The 20,419-nt window shown below is 36.5% G+C and overlaps 1 protein-coding gene across 4 annotated transcripts in view; it reads left to right on the top strand.

Annotated features, from left to right (window-relative positions):
- Positions 1-20,419, top strand: part of ASXL3 (ASXL transcriptional regulator 3) — a 128,905-nt gene that overhangs the window by 63,125 nt on the left and 45,361 nt on the right. For 2 of the 4 annotated variants that reach the window (XM_082753611.1, XM_082753608.1), the window contains 3 exons: positions 5,102-5,223; positions 17,847-17,964; positions 18,898-19,017. In XM_082753611.1, coding sequence (XP_082609737.1) covers positions 5,102-5,223; positions 17,847-17,964; positions 18,898-19,017 — 360 coding nt within the window. Of the gene's footprint in view, positions 1-5,100; positions 5,224-7,274; positions 7,299-8,210; positions 8,957-10,035; positions 10,414-17,846; positions 17,965-18,897; positions 19,018-20,419 lie in introns of those variants that run through there. The other 2 variants (XM_082753610.1, XM_082753609.1) reach the window with 2 other exon arrangements.

The raw sequence follows: 20,419 nt of genomic DNA, 5'->3' as shown, positions 1-20,419 counted from the left end.
ACATTTTTAGTGGAAAATGTTGACTTCCTTTGGAACGAGGCTTCACAGTTTTCAAAGATTTATTAAATGTCTGTGCACAAAATTCTCCTCAGATTATTATGTGATTCAGTGCAAGCTACCATCCTGACAGGGTATTTGATGTCTATTTCCAAAACATGATTGAATGTTACTCATCATTTCACAGTGCAAGTATTACTTTTTGAAAAGAATCTTACAGTCACAGTAGGGCCCTTGATATATGCATCTGGTTTTGCTTGCATTGGTGAACTTGTGCAATTAACCAACTCCCAAACTGGTTTTCATTTTCAAAAGCTGATGGCAAGAGTCGCATTCTGAATTGTTCAGATTTTGCAAGTTGAGCTGTAGAGATCAAAGAGTGATGGAGGTGAATTACTTGATATGTCTGTGTTGGCAAAGCGTGACTATTTATGTCAATGCAAGTATAGATCTGTGTCACCCAAAGAAAATATTGAATTTTATGGATATTTCAGAGAGAGTTTTTGTGTGTAAGGGGGTTCTCTGTGAAGTTTTGTATCTCTAGAGTGTGTATATACATTTTATGCTTGAGGTAGATTATAGTCTTTAGCATATGGTAGCAATATTAATTTGAATTTTGTAATGTGGCCATTAGTAAACAATCCTTCTCATCTGCTGTGGTTTCTGTAACAAAGAAGGAAGTGAACTGGTGTTGATTTTACTGGTTTGATTTTAAATCAGTATGGTCTGTCTGAAATCAGAATTAATTGTGCTATTTATTTGGGGAAAATAAGCCCCATAAAGCACTCCAGGAACTTTTCTGTCCACCCAGTTACATAAATCTGTTTATAATTATTCCTAATAACTTTCTGTGACATTGAGACAGAATAATTTTAAGTTGTATTATTACAAAAGACTGTTTCTTTGAAGAAATGTATCTTCTAATATGGTTTAAGTACGTATCATATTTATTGGGGGTAGGGAGGTTGTAGTAACATAAAAATACTGAAATTATGAAATTTGAAATTAAAAGGTAACATTGCTGATTTTTACAAATCATAGCCTGTCACAGTAATTACCAAAACTGGTCTTGGAAAAATGGAAGAGAGGAGGTTATTTTAACTGGAGGTTGTCAAAAACATTTTTAACATCCTCTTTTCATTAAGTAATTCTAATTCTATCATTCATGTTAACACTCCCTGAACACTCACTAAGGAGGTCTTATCTTCAGAGACCCAGCTGCTCTTCCAGCTCGTAACCTAACAGTTTATGGCTTAATAGTTGCTTTATTTCTTCACTCAGTCCTGGTCCTTGAAGAAGCTGAATGGAGCTTAATTATTCTCCATTAAAGCGAAATGCCTCCTGTAGGCTTAAAACTGCTCTCGTTCCCTTTTTCTGCTGTAGCAATAATGGTGAATCCTCTTTATTTGCTACCCAAATATTTTTGCTTAGTCTGTTGCATTCTTTCAAGGATCTTTTCTTCCTCCCCAACATCTAGTTTATTTTTAACATTCTTTTCTGATAGAGTTTTTCAAGGTAACATGGATCTGATAATATTCATGCATCTTCAGTGCTTATGGACAAAGTAGTTCCAGCTTTCCAAAGTTGTACATATGTACAAAGACCACTGACTCTATATGAAATTGTTTTTCTTTTACTGTGTTCTTTGGTTTTCATAGCTGCAGTCTTAAGTCTTTGTTTTTTTTTTTTCACTAGGACCATCAATTTTTACTTCAAACACTGACATATTTTTCTATCACGTTTTTCCCTTTTTTCACTTCTGACTCATGCAGAGAAAAGCAGTTGGACCTTATCCATTTGAATGAACAAATAAATACAATTTTCTGTGGTCGCAGCCTTTGTAGTATACTGAGATTTTGGCATAGATTGATTTAAATCACTAAGCAGCACAACTTGCTTTAAAGAATAAATTTATTGATAATCTCATATTTGTATTTAATTTCCTAAAGAAAATTTTAATTTATATTGTTTTGTAAACAATTAATATATTGATTTTCTTTGGTATTATTATTTTTTTTTTACTAATCAAGAGAATATACTGTATAAACTACTAAGCAATTATATAAATTAACATAATGTATTTAGATTTTTAGTGTTTATATCTTCTATTTTTGGAAAATAGGCAATGACATGTCTTATTAACTGGATGGTTAGGTTTTTACCCATGATTTGTATCAAGCTGCTTTTAAATGGAAATAGAAATTTAAATGATCATGGAAAACAATATTTAGAATAACTTCTTAATATTTTAAGCTACAGGATATGTGAAGGAAACTATTTTTAATGTACTAAATATATCTTAGGAAGGAAATATTTATTGTTAATAAATGAAGTTGAGTTTCTCTAATCACAATGCCATTAAAAAAATTTAAGCAGTGGATTTTAGCCTCATACATCTATTTCTTTAACTATAGTTGACAGGAAACAGAAATACTTTGTTCTCCAATTATTTTCAGAAATCTGAAGGACGTAGTTTTGGTTTGCACTAAACTGAACCATCATACATTGAGGTACCTGCAGAACTGATCACAGATATGGAAAGCTGGTTTATTATTTCAGCAGGTTTTAGTTCCAGTTGCTTCAACAAGTAGAACAAGCCCTGTTCCTTGGTTTATTTTCACTGTCAAAGTTTTAAGGAAACAGAAGCAAGAGGAAACAATACATTGATACTAGTTTTTATGCGAAATTAAGGTAATGATAGAAATCAAGAGTATTGCCTCTAACAGACCTTGTCACGATTTCATTTTAATTCAAATTAAAGGGTTTATTCTTAGAATAAAAATGAATTAAAGCCTAAAATTAATTTAGAGCCATGTTTATATTTATTCCCATGCTGTATCACGAGTTTGACATTAACAGCTGTAGCGTTGAGCATCATCAGTTAGTGGTGCCAAACCTCTCTGTGATGAACTTTATCACTAAAATAAATAGGAAATACTGTTGGATAATGTCCTGAATCAAAGTCATGAGAACCAGAATTTCCCACTTAGTCAAAAACGAACTAGGAGTTCTAGTCATCCTGGAGAACAGAAATACATTCTTCACTATAATTCATGTTGTATCCTCACTTAGAAGGGGGACTTATATACGTAATAGTTTTCCTTCTTCTGCCATTTTTAAATTTGTTCAATTCTGTTCTCCTTAACTTTGGGATTTGTATGCTTACATTATTTCTATTTTTAATTCAGTTCTTTGACTCTTAGTCTTTGCCAGAAAACAGTAATATATATACATATATACATATATATATATATATATATATATATATATATATATATATATATATAAATCTTGAAAATAAGAATCAAAACATAAGTTGAGTAATTTGAAATGTCAGGTTTTTATTTTGGTGTAGGTGTTCTGTATCTCAGGAGCTATTATAGTGATTTAGATTATATAAAATAGCTATTGTTTGTTTTCTGCTGACAATTTACTGCTCCTCTGAGTTGCCTTTTTTGATAGTAAGCATTGCTTATCATGTGGAAAACATTGATCCAACCAGGTGACACTGTAAGCTTAGGATCTGTTTTGTATTGCATCTTTGTGTATTCTTGATAAATGCTTTGAGTACATGGGAAAAAAGTGAAAAGTATCAGTTAGAAGTCTTGTGACAAAATTGGATTTGTCTTATCTGCTAATGAAATTTTTTAATCTAATGTGAAAATTATCTTGACATAATGCCAAAACCATAAAACAGAATATATTCTGCTTGTCAAATAAGTATTAATTATTTTTTTCTTTCAGTGTGGAAAGAAATGTTTAATATCCCATGCATCTTACACTGGCAATTACTTATTGATAGATAAATTGTCTCAATTCTATCTCTTTTCTTACAAACCCAAAGAAAAAGCCATTACAATATTTATTTTATGAAGCACTGCTAGAGGCACGGGAGTTGGAATGCTACTTCACTTACCTGCTTGCCCCATTGAAGGATGGGAGGAGGAAACCACACGCGAACAGAAATATTGGGCTAAAATTCTTTCAGGCCCATGTCTGTGCAACCTCTGCGTGTCCTCAAACTGCTGTCATAGGTTCACCACGTATGGCAGATCTCGAGGAAAGCATAAGCAGTTTGGGGACTTTCTAAAGCAAGCGTGTCAGCATGCAAACCGGCTTGGGGCAGCGCACGGGAACCCAGACTTGAACCCAGTCAGAGGAGGAGGGAAGAAGAAAGCTGCTCCATTTCTGGATCTGTGCTCAGTCTGTTTTAGCTGGGCTGCCTTAAGACACTGATAAGAGTGATAGTAACGCCAGGCATTAGAAGTGGAAAGGTTTTCACAGCCCTTTTGGCCAAGCTTGTTGACTACCAAGATTAACAGGATGCTCCAGGCATTTTCACAGCATTCATATCTGTTTAATAAAGCTGGATTTAAAAAAATAAAAAATAATAAAAAAAAAAAAATCATGTTTTTAACCAGGAGACTTTTTCTGTGTCTAAGACAATATGTATTCAAGAGGCTGATTAAAACAAGTGCAGTAGTATTTATTCATTAAAACATGTATTATTAAAAAGGCTGACAAATAGCAGTGTGTATTACCTGAGAGACCAGAGTTCCTCTTTGCAGGATATTCCAGTCTACCTGTTAAACAGGCAAGTGTGTGTTCTTACTTTTACCAAAAAGTACTTACAAAATAGATTAGTCTGGCTCCTATGACGCCATTACGATCTGGAATGCAGTTGCATACTCATAAATCCAGCATACAGGGTCATCAGTGTCTTCTGTATAAATACATGTTTAGACACATAGTAATCTGTTAGAAATGACTTGGTGAAGAAGATAATTTTTGCCTGGCTTCTGTGTGAAAACTGTTATTCAGCTTCCTCAGTTACGTTTCAGGACCTGACAGGCAAAATCTGCAGTCTCCGGAGCTGCACAGAAAGGGGCTGGTGAGGTACAAATATTTGTGAAGCAATTCATGTATTTAAAATATAGCTGGATTCCCAGCTCATTTGGACCTCAAGATTAGTCGAATTTAGTGAAGCGAGCTTTTTTGTTTTCCGGGCACTTGCTTCTCCCTCCCCCCCCTGCTTTTCTTAGGGCTCTCCAAGATGCATAGAAGATAAACCCCATAACAGTATTTTTTTTTTTCTTTTATATAGTTTGCCCAAAGCAGACATCTGAAGAAATGTCTTCCAATCGTGATTCGAGCCTTACAAATGCACCAGTGCAAAGCAAGCTAGTATCTTCCTTCCAGCAGCACACGAAGAAAGCACTTAAGCAGGTAAGCACCTACTGCCTAGTCATCAGTTGGCTTTCCTCTAGCATGGGTGTCAGTCTGATATGAACATGATTTCAGCAGAATTTCAGGACATTTCTAATGGGATTTTTAGGGCTTTGTTTAGTGATGTATTGCTGGGTTTTTCTTCTTTTTTTCTTTCCCCACCCCCTTTTTTTAAAAAAAAAACAATGGTGCAGTCCTGCCATTTACTGTGGTTTTGATGTGTTTTTGTTTGTTTGTTTGTTTGTTTGTTTTTGTTTGTTTTAAGTGCTTTGCAATTAAGCAGAATTGTTTGTATTAATCACATCCCAGGTTTTTGTGTGTAAGCACTTAACACTGGAAATTTTATGTGAGACTTAAAATAAAGCAAACATTTTGAAAGAAGTTCTGCAGATAGGTAAGAAGCTGGGTATACTTGCTCTTTAGTTTTTCTTTATGGTCTGTTTAGTAATAGTTTGCGTACTGTATCTGACATTACAGTGTATAAGAGTGAGGTTGTTTTTGTTTCTTGAATAACCTGTGATTTGGATGATTTAGGTTGGAAGATATGTAGTAAAGTTTGGCAAAAGTAACTGTGTGTTCAAAGTCAGATGTTAACAGAAATCATAACTGTGAAATTTGTTTTCCAACAATGCCAAATTAGTTCAGCTTACAACAGGGCAAATGAAAAACTAAAAAAATAATAATTCAAAAAATATATATATCAGTATTTCCTCTCAGTTGTGAATATGTAGGAATTGTTTTAGTCATGTAAATACAGCAAAAAAAACGAAATACAACTTTTCTAAAATGTTAGTTTAACGAGATGATGTTGCTTTAATTTTTCTGGTAACTGGTCTCTTAGTTATGTTTAACTGAAGTATAGTATTTCATGGGGTAGTTTATTGCAGAGTTGTTGATTTAGGCTTAAATTGAGCAAAGCCTGTCCACATCTCCTTCTCGAAACACTTCAGTATTTGTGCTTAGTTTTTCATGCAGTTTAAGTGTATATCCACTAAAATTAATAGACCTTTATCGTATCTATAAGGTTATCTTTTACTGGCGGGTTTGAGGACTGGGGAGGATTCTTAGGTTGGGGTCTCACAACTGCTTGCTCAGGAAGGTTGGACAGTGCACAAAGCAGCTCTCTAGCTGTTTGGGTAGTTCAGAGAAAGGCACTCAACTTTTTGGAAACTTCTGTATAGATCTTTTATAATATATAAACTTTCTGAGGTGTGGAGGGAGCAGGGGAAGGGAAAGGAGGAAAAAAAGCAAAGCTATGAGTGTTTGAACATGTGTAAGCTGTTTAAACTCTGTCATTTGTCACTTAGCAGATATATGGCTCTGAGAATAATTTTTAAAAGGGCAAACTAATCAAAATAGCTTAATTAATATAAAAAGTCATAACATTGATGGAAATCTTTGAAAACATTCCCTAAGGCAGTAGGGTTAGAGCAGAATTGGAAAGTTAAGTAATCAATAGAAAGAAATCAGTTTTAATTAAGTTAATGGTAATTAGATCTTGTACTTCAGAGTATGAGATTATTACACCTATCAGTAAAATGTTTTCTGTATGTACAGTATTAGACAAATGTACAATTGTATTGCAGAGTGCCAGAGGGTTTTTCCTTTGTTTTAATTTTTCTCTAAAGCTTCAGGTGTTGGCTACTGCCATATGCATGCTGCAGATTTGATTTAATTTGATATTGCAGCAGAGGAGAAAAAACTTCAACAGTGATTTTCTTTCACTTCGCAATCTTTCTATTGCTTTTATGAATGCACATAACACATAAAATTTGTACAAAGAAGTGCCTGTACTACCTTTTGAATACACAAAAAACTGCATACAGTTGGATTCAGTGCTTCTCCAACTGCTGCTAACTTACCAGTTCTGTGCTAAAGTGACAGAAGATGAGCCATCAACATACTCTCAGCAAGAAGTGTTTATAATGTATAAACATATAAATATATACTTTATAAATGTCAGAAAGCAGTCTTCCCTAGCTATTGTATTTTTTCTATTACTTAACAGTCTTCACAGAAAGAAAACTGACAAGGTAGTCTTTCAACCACTTTCCAACTCAACTTATTTAAAAACAGTAAGTTTTGATTAGCTTGATTTTGTGTGTTTTTGTTTTGTTGTCCATTAAAATTAAAGTGAGAGGCAAGCTGATAATGTGAAGTATTGCTTGAAGATCAGAACTAGAATTAGCAGATTTTCTCTGTTTGTCTACTTATTAGCCACTCTAGTCATATGCCATTCTCTTTCAAGTGTTATGTTGGATTTACATATGTGATTTTTAATGAATTCTAGAGATATTACTGGGTTTAGATTGCAAAGAGCAATCTCACGTTTCCTTGTAACATTTTAGGATGCTCTCAAGAATCAAATTAGTCACAACACTGCATTTCTTAACCTTATTCTAGTAGCTTGGATGACAGGGCATTTTCTGAGCCCGCGCTATTGGTCTTGACTTCTCTCAGGTAGCAGGGAGCCAGGGTACTTTGTAAGGGCCAGGGAGGTTTGCAGTTCCAGTGGACTCAAAAGGTCTGCTTCACAGTTCAGACCCTATTTCCTCACCTTGAAAGCTTGGGCTGCTATTCTAGTCTGGCAACTTTCTAGCTTCGCGACCTTCCATCATGTCATTTTTCTGGGAGAAAGATTGAATGTTTCACCACTGAGTGTATTTCATGTTACTTTTTTGGTTTTTGAGGAAGTTTCAGTTTTGTTCCTGAATAGTATGAGTGTAAAGTCCAACAAAATAGTTCCCACTCATGAGGGCTTAGACAAAAGAGTCTGTGGTGTAGAGCTGCCTTTTACGCTTGTCTTTCTGGTGGCAGATTTTAAAGATTTCTGTTTCCCTTTTGCTGTTGGAAGTGCTTGGGTATGCGTGCCCAGCTGCTGCTTATCTAGTACCATTGAAAGAGGGGTTTATGGCATGCTGTCACGCACTGATTTCCCATCAGTACTGATCAGTTCCACACTGACTTACCTCATTTTCACACTTGAGAATTTTGGCATGCAGACCCATGTCAGGACCTCTTACCAGGAAAGTACTGAACTACATCTGCATCTGCTAACAGTGGTACATGATCACACTACTGTGTGAATTATTCTTGCTCTGGACAAGGCTAACTCAAGTATGGACATCAAGTCATGGCGTAGTGTCTACCATGCTCCTCTCTGGTCCAGTTTCTGTTCCATTGACTTGAGGTGATACTTTTTTGGAAGTCTTCGCTATGTACAGATTTGTCTGTATCTATCAAGATGTTCTTGGAACATTTCTCAGAAGAAACGATCATACCTGCAAACTGGCCTCAAGTAGGTAACACTGAGCATGTGTGAATATCCAGGACATTGAGGTGGTGTTAGTGTCTGTTGGACTCTGATAGCCAAGTATAAGAGCACCTTGTCCATCAGTGTACCAGTTGGTTCCTGGGGCAGTATCCAAGAGAGGATAAAGAACTTGAAGATGCGATATAACGATGTCTGGGATGATATTAGACCTCCCAGACATGGAAGAAAATCCTGCCTCACTTTTGGCACTTTGGAATCAGCACCAAGAAGGGTACCCATAAATTTTCTGTTGGGAGAAGAGAAGGATACTTCATTCAGACTCAGAATCTGAATACAGACCAGGACATGTCTGAGACTGTGCTGGGCATCCAGATCTCTTTGTAGAGACAGAACTCCAGAGACAGCAGCCAAGTGGGTTTGGGAGGAGAGAAGCTCAGGAAATAAGGGAATCTACACAAGGTATGTTACTGCTGCTGCTTTGTTTTGTTTTTCTTAACTTTGGGCTTTGTCTGCATGCTTGGTGGCTGGGTTCGTAATATGTGCCACTATTTTATTCATAAAGTGGGTAGATGCAGTTTTTCATGGAGAAGGAAGCACCCATCCATATAATTTGTTCTTACAGCAAAAGTGGCAACTGTATGCCCTTTTTCTTTTTTTTTCCTTTTTTTTTTTTTTTAACATTGGATGCTGTCAGGCCCCAAGCAGTAAGAGAGCTATGGGGGAAGTTGCAGTTTGGCTCATGTATTGCTCCTGAATTACAGTACATGAGACCTGTAAAGCTCCAAATAATGTTTCAGGCTGAATTTTCAAGCACATCCATAATTATTATCATTAGAAACAAATCTACAGTCTTTCTGAAGCAACAGAAAACTAAATTTCAGAGCAGAATGGCAAACAGTGTAATTTAGCCCTGATTTGCCCAAATTCACAGGACTAGTTTATCAGGTTTTTGTTTATTTGTTTGTTTGTTTGTTTTTTTAAGGACACAGGCGTCCAAGTGCCTAGGTTGGCACTGGTGGTAGAATCCTGAACTCCCTTGGTGCTGGTGTGGATTTGCTTTCCTTTCTTCACCTCAGGCACACCGCTTATCTTGCTTTGGGAGAAGAACAAGAGCAAACTCACCAGTCTTGCTCCCTCCACACTCATTCTGTTAGGACTTCTCTCCTTGAATACAGCCTTGAATACAAGTTATCCTGAAGCATTTTGCTGTCCTTGGAAAGTAATCCAGTATGAGTCTGTCTGTGGTGTCTGTCCTTTGACTCACTGAAGAACTACTCACTCATATGTTGTGATGCAAGCCTGATATATTTGCCTGCCCTCCTTTCCTTTCTCCTCCCCTGAAGAAATAAAGATGACAGAGGAGATCATTATGATTTTGTCCTGATCACAAAGAGTTTGAGCACCGGGTGTCTTCCTGAAAGTCTTTGAAACTCCAGTGTGAACTGAGAGAGATTTCTTGTACTGAATTCCTTGGTAATAGAGAGTTTGTTGCACTGTCTCAGTGTCTGTGTTAACCATTTTCCTATGTTTCATTTCAGATACTACAGATTTACCAAGGACACAATTGGAGAATTCTGGCTCCCTAGCTGAAGCATTTGATCAGATGTCTGGCAACATAAGTGACGATTCTTGACAAATTTTCCTGTCAACAAATGGAAAACAAGAAAAACATGTTGCTTTTTGACTACTAGAGAGACATGGGAAGGGACAGTGGAATTTACAAAATGCGTTCAGGAAAATGGAATTTTGAAGATGATAAACTAAACTGATTTTCTGATTGCCAAGACAAGTCTAGGGAAGAGGACAGAGAAACTATGGCAGGGAGACTGCATAATGGGGAAAAGAAGCTGGAAGAGCAAGAGTTCCAGCAGGAGCTCTTCAGGGAGTACATGCATTGCCCGAAGGCAGGCTGCACGGTATGTCCCTCTAAAGGTCCCTATGCATGGGCAGCATGTACCAGCTGCTCAACACAGTGCTTTGGTAAGACACAACACAGTGTTTATGGGACTTTCTTCTTGGTCATCTCCATGGTCCTCAGCCCTTACTTGTGATGGAAAGGAAGGGGCAGGAATCCACATGATCCCTGTATTCTTTTTGTACCGCTTTTTAGTAATTAACTCCCAGTTGCTGGGGCATTCTGCTTGTTTTCCCTGTGGGGTTGTTTGCATAGCATGCTTTTTGCAGCTGTCCTGCATGTTTTCTGTTTTAATAAATGTGGTTTTCAGAATTCATTCCTCTGAGAAATATTTAAGAATTTTAAAGCAACTTTATATCACTACCATGTTGAAGCATTGTTGCCCACTCTGCTTCACTGTAGGACAGAGCCCCTCACCTAAAATATGCCCGTGAACATTAATTTTGGTTACATTTACCACCCCTACATAGTGGAATCTTCTTCCCAAATATATGTTGAAAATTCATGCATAGTTCTGGTATGTAGCTGCTGTTTCTTGTCCCAAGTATCAGTCAGCCAAGCTGATGGCAGTGCTCAAGTTATAAGCGGTTCACTTTTCTGATAACGTTTATTTTAAGTAACTTAGGGTACTATTTAAGATGGATTGGTCATAACTACTGTCCTAATGACAACTGCCATCACTGTAGATGAGACTCGCATTTTGTTGGGTGCTGGGCACAGTAGTCAAGCTTTTCTAATGATGTTGCATGATTTTTCCATACACTGGCAATGAGTCTCTAAGTGAGTATCTTCTGCTGGGCCGTATGTGAAGAACAGCTTTTGATTTGAATGTTCTATAACATAACATAGACCCAGGAGGAAATGAACCTGGCCTCAATTTTTGAAGTGCAATGGTTGGCCTTTTCAGGGAAAGACAGGAGTTGCAATGGCACACAAATCTTCAGGCCTCTGAAAATGCTGACAAGCAGTGATGTACCAGTGCTTTTATAGGAACTTTTGGGTAGGTCCTCAGCAGACTGTGTCCTCAGAGTATAGGGCATGTAGAATGCAGGCTGGAGTAGGAATGTCTGGCATAAAGACATTACAGTTTAACTGCTTACGTTGGTTCAATGTAAATTGGTGCCCGTCTCATTGAGAGGTAGTGTGAGAGGATGTTTTTGTCAGGAGAATGGTAGGATGGCCTTGTAGTCCCCTCACTATATTTTGCACCTTTTGCAAGAGTATATTTGTAAATTTGACCTGAAAGAAAACATTGATGATTGTTTCAAAATTTTCTATGGATGTCGCGGTTTTTATTTTGTTTTTTTAACTGCTTTATGCAAACTGTTTTCTTCGCTATATGTGTTTGTTGTGCAAAGAAGTAGGCTTTCCCATAAAGCACCTTTCAGCTGATAGTTGTTACTAGTTTAATACATGATTTTGTTTATTTTTTAAGCATACTCTTCTCTTCGGAAAAAAAGTGTCATTGAGTCAATGCATGTGCCATCGTCATTCCCATTCACATGCAAGTCAGAACAGGCATTGAACACATTGTGCACTTTTGTCCTTCTCGTTTGGTACTATGGTTGGGAAAGCAAAACAAAAAAAAAAAAGTACACTTTGCAGTTGATTGTGATCTGCAGCAGTGGTAGCTGTGAATGTGTTGTTGTACCCCTATAAAAGATGGTACTGGCTTGCAGGTGTAGGGACATGCACAGAAATGCACGTATTCTCTCTGCACTACAGATGGACAAGCACTTTACTTCACTGTTGGTTAATACACAGAAAAATATTCAGTTGTTAATGTGTACTATAACTGTGTGTAAAGACTGACCACTATTGGGACCTAAAGAACAAATATGTGGCAAGAAATTACTTCTATTCCAAAAAAGAAGTGTCACGGGGTAGGAGGATTGTATTGGACAAGCATAGACACTTATTCTAAAAGTGATTAAAAGAATTTGAAAATAAAACCTAGGTCTCCAAACTTCCAGTTATTCTGCCACTGCTTTTCATCTCCAACTGATCAGTTGTGTACACTTAGCACCAGTGCTGTTATGTTTGGTGTATGAGTCTGGCTGGGTTTGGTATATGAGTCTGGCTGGAAGTATACTAATCTATTCTGTGCTTTAGGAATGACACTTTGTATTTTGCAGTAGCTTCCATGAGAGATATTTATTATTGTTTTAATCATACATTTGCATGCTTATAACTGCTTTTAATATATGTTTACTATAAGAAGTGGTGGCATCGCAAGAATAATAATGTTATAGAATCAATGTGTTTACTCTTCATGATTTGTGGTGCTTGCTGTTTTATTTTAACTGCTCTGTGTACCCATGAAACAGGTTGCCACTGAGATTTTAATTTAAGAGAGATGTGGGAATTAAAGTCTGTCTTAATTTTACTAACAAAATGAGGGTGAAAGAGGGGACAAAGAGTGAATTTTATGGTGGTGTTAAGTGAATCAGTGATAAACTATAAATTCGTTTCATCCTTGCCAATTCAGGATCCATGACCATAATGTAGAGTTGTTATTTATTTTGTGCAATAGACTTTTCTCAGTGTATCATAGCTTGTGTTTTTTACATGGCAGAATGCAAGACTTCCATATCTTTATGTTTCTGATCCATAATGTGTGAAATTTCAAAGGTTATGTTTCACGATACGAGTTTCAGAATGTAGACCTGACATTTATGGAACAAATAGAAATCTGGGACTATGTTGCTTAATGCAGCCAAGTGTTACATATCTTTGTTGTTAATAACTTAATTTTTAACATTCTCAGCATGTCATGCATTTAAGCTCAAATGAAAGTAGTTTTCTGCATTAATGGTTTATCTGTATGCTGCGTTTTTTCATTACGATTTGAGAAGATGTGGGAAAAAAAAAGTTAAAAAAAAAAATCCTAAGCAGCAGTAAAATGAAAACATAATGCCTGACATTTTGCTTCTGGGGCTCTTTTGGGGGTGTATTTTTCCCCTCTCTTCAGTTACCTTTCAGTCTATATTGTTTCCTTTCATTTCGAGTTCAGGAAAGACTTTTTTTTTAATTTATTTTTTATTGAAGAGAGTCTACCATTTTGTCACATGGGTGGAAAAGTCTTTCCTATGTCAAAATCAACTATATATGAAAAGATTGTTCTTAAGAACAGATAATGGCATTCATGAGCCCTCCAACACACTGCTACACTCCAGCGGGGGCATAAACTTCCCAAAAATGAGGAGACCTGCTCTTGTAACCTGTTTATGAAAACCATCTTGGAATTAGAATATCTCTGTTAATTGCATGACATTTTTCTTTTGGCATGTATCTTTCAAGTTTGTGTTTTCTTAAAACTTTTTTTTTTTTTTCGTGTTATGTTGAGTTCTTTGAATGAAAGTGGATTGATAGGTTTTTGGCAATAAAATAATTTTATTAAACAAATTAATTATGCCAACCCCTGTATAATGACCGTGGCAGTGTTATTCAACAGATGGTCACAGGTTCTGTTTTATGAATGGGAATATTGGGAATTCTCCATACTCATTATGTACAAGAGATTCACAGATGTCCTTTGCAAATCTGCTTGTGAAAAGCTGGATGTAAGTACTATATTTTGGCGGTGATTTTAATGTTTAACTTGTATACCACATGACCTTTCATTTTCCTTTTCTCCTGTTTTATTTATGTGCCATACAGATAGGACGACAGGAATGTTCTACAGACTACTTTAACAGTGATCTGTTCTAGGAATTTACATCTCACAGCTTTTTTTTTTTTTTTTTTAACTGAAGCATTTAGCACGAAGTGGTTGAATAAATTTGAAAAGTAAACAGAGTTTCATCTCATTAAAGACAAATAATTATTATGTAAGCTATCATACATGCTATATGTGTTTCTATCTTACTTTCAATAGTAAAAGTGACACCTTATCATTTGGTAGTTATTGGCTCTTTCTTGCAGATCCATGGGCAGTTCAGCTAAGAGGTCATTTATCTCTAAATATAGATGAGTTGCAAAATGTTCTGTCAGTAAAAGATGCTGGTGTAGTTTGTGTTAGTTACTGTTTCTGTTTCTACAATGAGATCTGGAACCATTTTTCTTTGGGATAAGTCATAAAATTTCTCATTTTCCTCAGTGGTAGTTACAAATTTTACTCATCTACTTTGTGTTTATTCCCTTCACCAGAAGAGCTAAAGCTAGAGATTTATCTGATTGTGGAGACAAGGAAAGCACTAAATTAGTTTGGTACACTGAAGGCTCAATATAGCAAAGCATTTGGTGTGTGTTTCACTCTGAGTAATCCCATTGACTTCCAAGCTAAGTAGAATTAATCTTGGGATACAAGATTCTTGTCTTATCCTACAGTAGTCTTGTATCCTAAAATTAATATCCCTCAGGCGAAGTGTAGAGCAGTTATATATTCGTCCTCAGCAGAGACTGCACACAATGTCCTTGGTTTATACTTAACTCCTTCTGGTGTTTGGCTTTACTAGAAACTAGACTTCAGTCTGCATCTTCTCCATATACTGGCTTGCTCTTGGTGTTTTGTTTTCATGAAAAGACTTGTCTAGCATCAAATTTGGACCCTGCAGCTTTACATCCAAAATAAAGATACAAAAAAAAATAAAATGTTGTGATTAGCTAGGAATAATTTCTCATAATTTCTCCCACTAAACAGAATGACTGGGCAAAATCTCAGTCATCTCTTTACCATACATGTCAAATGTTAGATCATTTACTTGATGCTTTAATACTCTGCTCTTCTGCCTCATATCTTTCCTTTGACAAATGTAAAGATAGAGAGGCATAGGAATGATTATTATCATGTTCTTTAGGCACAGCATAATTTGTTGGCATTTTGTGATAAAACTTTGACTTAGATTTTCATGTTCACATAGTTTTCACTTTTTTGCCATTATACAACATGACTTTTGTCTGTCCATGTGTATGTGTTTATTCTGCCAGCTTGGGTCATCCTGTACAGAGCTGAACTTAACTATGGGCCCTGCTTTGTGGACATGGAGGAGGCAGTAAAATAATGAATGTTAGGGGAAAAAGGAAACCCTAAAAAGCAAATATATATCAAAGGGAAACATCGTATTTAAGGTTTGTGCGTCAGTCTCTCATGTTGAGGTGCTTAGCCCCTAGCGCAGCAGTGGGCTGTGCCGCAATGTGAATGGTTCTGGTAGCAGCATCTGCCTGCTCTCCACCATGTTTCTTGCCTTTGTGGCTCTTGGGGCTTGCCCAAGACATAGTGGGATGGGTAGTTTGGTTCTGTACAGCCACGCGAGCACAGCATGCTGCCTGGAAGTGCCAAGACATGGCCTTCCCACAACTAGAGAGAAGGTAAGTGAGAGATTTGCTTGGCAAACACTGGGTCCGGCAGCGAGTGCGTCAGCTGGGGCAGACAAGTGTGGCCTGCCTGTCACGATGGAGGTATGCCACGTCCTGCTCCCCCTCCTTCATGGCAATTGGGTCTAAAGCACAGATAAGTGGCTGCGAGGCTTTGCAAGGGATCTACTTTTGTCACAGTGGTGGTATAAATCATTAAAATGGTGCTTCCCTAGGATGCTGGCAATGAGGTTGTGGTCCTTGGTAGAGGTGGAAGTTGTCTTGAAAGACCAGAAGGAGGTTGGAGGAAAGCATGGGGCATTGTGTGGGCACTTACTCATTTGTCTAGGGAGGATGTCACAGAGGATGGATGATTTTCTCTTTGTTCTTCATCATGTAAATCAGGCCATGGGGCAACAATACAATGACTGGGCTGTGGTTATACCAGTATATTGTTATCAGAGCAGTTGGCTGTCTTTTCACTTAATTTTTAGTAGACTATTTTTTACGCTCTAAGTGGCATTGCTGTTGAACAAGGGTCACCTGGTTTGACACCTAGCTTGGCAGGACTGTGCACTGGGGTACGTTTTTGGAATCTGGGGGGGCGGAATTTACTACTTGAGAATTTTTAATGTTTTTGAATTTTGTGTCCATGAGTCTGGCTGTCCTTGCCCAATACCAGTGTGAATTTTCTGTCTCAGAAGTGTTTGAAGTATAGGCTGTTCTTTATTGCTTTCTGCTTGCGTCTTTGGTTCAGTGCAGATCTGACCAGCTTCTTCTCTTTGTTTGATTTCGAGTGTTGTAATTTGCTTTTTATTGCACAGTGCTTATGTGTCTTTTAAGAAGTGTACTATAAAAGGGGTTAATCAATGAAACAGCTTTTATGTGGTTTGGTGTATTTTATGTTGTATAGTATGTTATTTAGAAGAATAGAGTGATATTGATTTCTTTTTTCAGGAATCTTTTTTTTTATTATTATTATTATTTTTTAGTTGAACATTTTGGAAAGATTGCAGATTAATTGAAGTTACAGATTTTAACCTTCTAAGTCATAAGTCATTCATGCTCATAAAACTGCAGGAATAATTTGTTTCAGATATGTTCCTTGTTGATACAGTATTACTTTAATAAATCCCCTCCCTCCCCCCCCAAGATCGTAACACAAATCGCAGTTATAAAAAGAGAGTGCAGAGTAAGACTGGAGGAAAATGGGAGGATAGAAGAGATCGGTATTAAGCCCAGCCCATTCTGATTAATTCCAGAATTTTAATGCTTGCAAGTGTATTAATAGACAAGCATTCGTATTTGTATATTTTAAGATCTTTTGAATGAGGTATCATTTTCCACGTAAAACAATCTGGCAGGTATTTGTTATTTCTAACCTTTAAATATTTGGTATTACATTATCAACCCTGTAGTCGATCCATTTATGAAACACAAAGCACTCCCATTTGTAGAGATTTATTCTTGTATCATTTTTCCCGAGATTTGCCAGAACACCATCATGTTCGTGTTCTGAAGGTTAATGCCCAAAGTCAAGCAGGCAGAAGCCAAGTGCTGCAAGGTTTCCAAGATTAGGACTGATTCCCTTCACAAAAATAAATGATTCCTGCCATGTTCAGTGATTTTGTGCAGCACTACTCACGGCTGAGTGAGTGCATCAATACTGTAGTCCTTACATGCTGTACATACTGATGACACTCTGTGTTAACTTGATTGACTGAGCAGTATACTGGAGAGGATGCACCTGCGAGAGATGTGCAGACATATATATTTTTATTCTGGTTTTGAAACATTTATTTTACGTTTTTTTTACTTGGAAGTCTTAGTTTCACATTCCATGGGTTATCATGTTGTGCTGTTAAGGTAGAGCAAACAGTTATGTGCTTCTTTGTTGTCAAAACTGTATTGGAAAATGATCTAAGGTGCATCTTCTTTCTCTTTATAACCAAAAGCCTGATTTTATGTTTTAAAGGAAAATGACATAAAGGGGACGAGTGTGAAGTCTGGCAAGTCAGTAGCTATGTAAATTATGCTTATTTTAAGAGATTCAGTGTAATGGTAGAGAAATGTCTCATGTAATTCACTTACAAGCAGTGTTTTTTGTTACATTTTTATGTTTTGTTATCATTTTTGTAGGCTTTAAGACAACAGCAGAAAAGAAGAAATGGAGTCTCAATGATGGTAAACAAGACTGTTCCTCGTGTTGTTTTGACACCATTAAAGGTGTCTGATGAGCAGTCGGATTCACCTTCAGGTAAATAGCTAAAGGACTATTTGCAAGATCAGTGCTAGTCACAGAGCCTTCCTCTGAGTCAGATGTGTAGCGTGCAGAACTAGGGACTGCTGAAAATGATGTTTCCACTTGGAGGCTTTGTTTAACATCTTTATTTCCTTATAAAATCTGTGACGCAAGGACAGGGATTTTTCTTTAATTTTAATAAAGAACTGAAGGCACACAGTAAAATGGCAATTGATAATAGCAGCAGCTTTGAAGGAATGCAAAGTAACATTTTGTTTGGCTCTGGAACTCTAATGGAGGACCACATGCTGGTATTCAGTGCCATAAAAAGGAGAGGGGGAAAAAAAGGCAAGCTTCTTTATGAATGTGAATTTGTCTCTCAATTCTGTGTTGCAATACTAGGATCCTTTTGTTAGCTTTTCTTGTTCTGGTGCTGTTCTTATCACCACAGCATAACCTTGACCTTTAGTTCTGGTTGTTAAGTTTCTTCATTTTAAGCGATTTCTATGTCTGTGTTTAACACAAATTGACAATTGTATTTCCAGGCATCTCTCTTCTGTAAGTGTTGCTTCACAGAAAAATGATCCTTTTTTACCTTTAAATTGCTTTACTGCCCTATAACTTGGGGTTAAAATATTTTTAAAGATATCTCTTGTGCATTATAGGAAAACATTATTTTTATTAGATCAGTGAACATTTTTATTGACTGTAGTATTCAGTAAACTTTAGTTTTTGGCACTTAATTGATTTATTGATCTTTTTCTTCCATTTCCTCTGATGATGAGAAATTGTATTGTGACCAGAAAGGTGTGTTGCCTTTCAGCAAGTAGATGTCAATTTTTTTTAATCCTATTTTTGCTTTGTTTACGGAGGGGGAAGGGGGAGGGGGGGGGGCTGGTGGTGCAAGTGCATCAGTGTCATGTTTTGGGTGTTTTATTTTTTCCTAAGGATCTGAATCTAAAAATGGTGAAGCAGATGGTTCTGATAAAGAGATGAAACATGGGCAAAAGTCTCCAACTGGGAAACAAACAAGCCAGCACTTAAAGAGGTTAAAAAAATCTGGTTTAGGTGAGTAGGAGTAGAATAAATATCTTATTTGTTATCTTAATGTTGAGATGTTTGTAAACTCGGTGTTCTATTTAAAAGTTGTATTTTGCTGGTTTATATCTGTCCCTTTCTCAAACTTAGAAGTTGACCCTTTCTCAAGAAGGTATCTTTCTTTCTGGCTACCTGTAAAATCCATAGGCTTTTTTTTTTTTTTTTTTTTTTTTTTTTCTTTCCCAGAATGCTTTTCTGTAGTTGCTTTTTAAATTTGACAGACCTAACCAACCGCAGACAGAGAGGTCACCTAGCAGTTGGCTTCTGATTGCTGCATTATGATTTCTGGGTGGATGGCAAGGGGTGGGTTAGCAAATATTATTTCTTCCTGTTAAATTTGCTTGCAGTCTAATACCAAACAAATACACTTAATCCCAAAGAGAATAGCATCTTTTCTTACATATCCGTCCTATTAGAAGTTAACCCTCTTTTCCTCACTTGCGTTATTCCATGTCGTATAGAGATTTGGTACATCATTTTTGATTGATTCTGATTCTTTGGTTGATTTGTTTCTTCAGCTGGATCCTTAATTATTTTTGAAGCTACATCTCTTGAGGTGGTAGATATAGTGTCTGGTTCTTATTTTCCATGTTTTTAGCAAGATCCATGGATGTTGATCTGTAATTAATGCAGAATTTTATCTGAAGAGATGCAAGGAGAAAATTCTCAATAGCTCCATGTGATAGGCAGATTTTTCTGCTCTGCATGAAACATAATTGGAAATGTTCCCTAAGGAACAGAAACAGTAGTATTCACTAAGACTCTTGTCTCAGCTAAAGTAAAGTAGAATAATTACATAACTGTTTCTTTATCTTTACAAAGGACCTTTGCATTCAGCAGACTGCTGAATCATTTAGAGAAATATTTTTGCTATGTGGCCATATTGGCGAAATTAGCAAACAAGCTTTTCATAGTAGCTGGATAATCCTAAAAAATATTTAATGTCTGTTTTTGTGGTGATAAGATAGTTTTTCTTTATTAGTGACCTGACCTAGTTCTATTTTTATATATAACAATTCTGTAAAATAGCTTGAAGATATTTTACTTCCTAAATATCATAGGTTGCTTGTTAAATAGTCCATTGCCAGTTCCTGGTGAGCTGTTTCATGCAACCTTATTGTATCACGGCCTCCCATGAAATTGTATTTTGCTTTTATATATTATCTTCCTGCAGAATATTTATTGATCTCAGATGGATACCTAGTGTCTATGTTGATCAAATGGCATTACTCAAAACTGAAAATACTCTTTCAGTATTACAACTTTGCTGCACAAAGATATGTTCAATTTTAGGTTATTTCCTGTAACTTTTCTCTAGATGTAAAACTGAGATACATAATTTAATGTATCCGTTCTTCCCCAACCCCAGATA

This window comes from Aythya marila (assembly GCF_965140915.1).
Source record: "Aythya marila genome assembly, chromosome: 2".
NCBI classification, from domain to species: domain Eukaryota; kingdom Metazoa; phylum Chordata; class Aves; order Anseriformes; family Anatidae; genus Aythya; species Aythya marila.
Note: the sequence above shows the minus strand (reverse complement) of the source record. Positions and strands in the feature narration are given on the sequence as shown.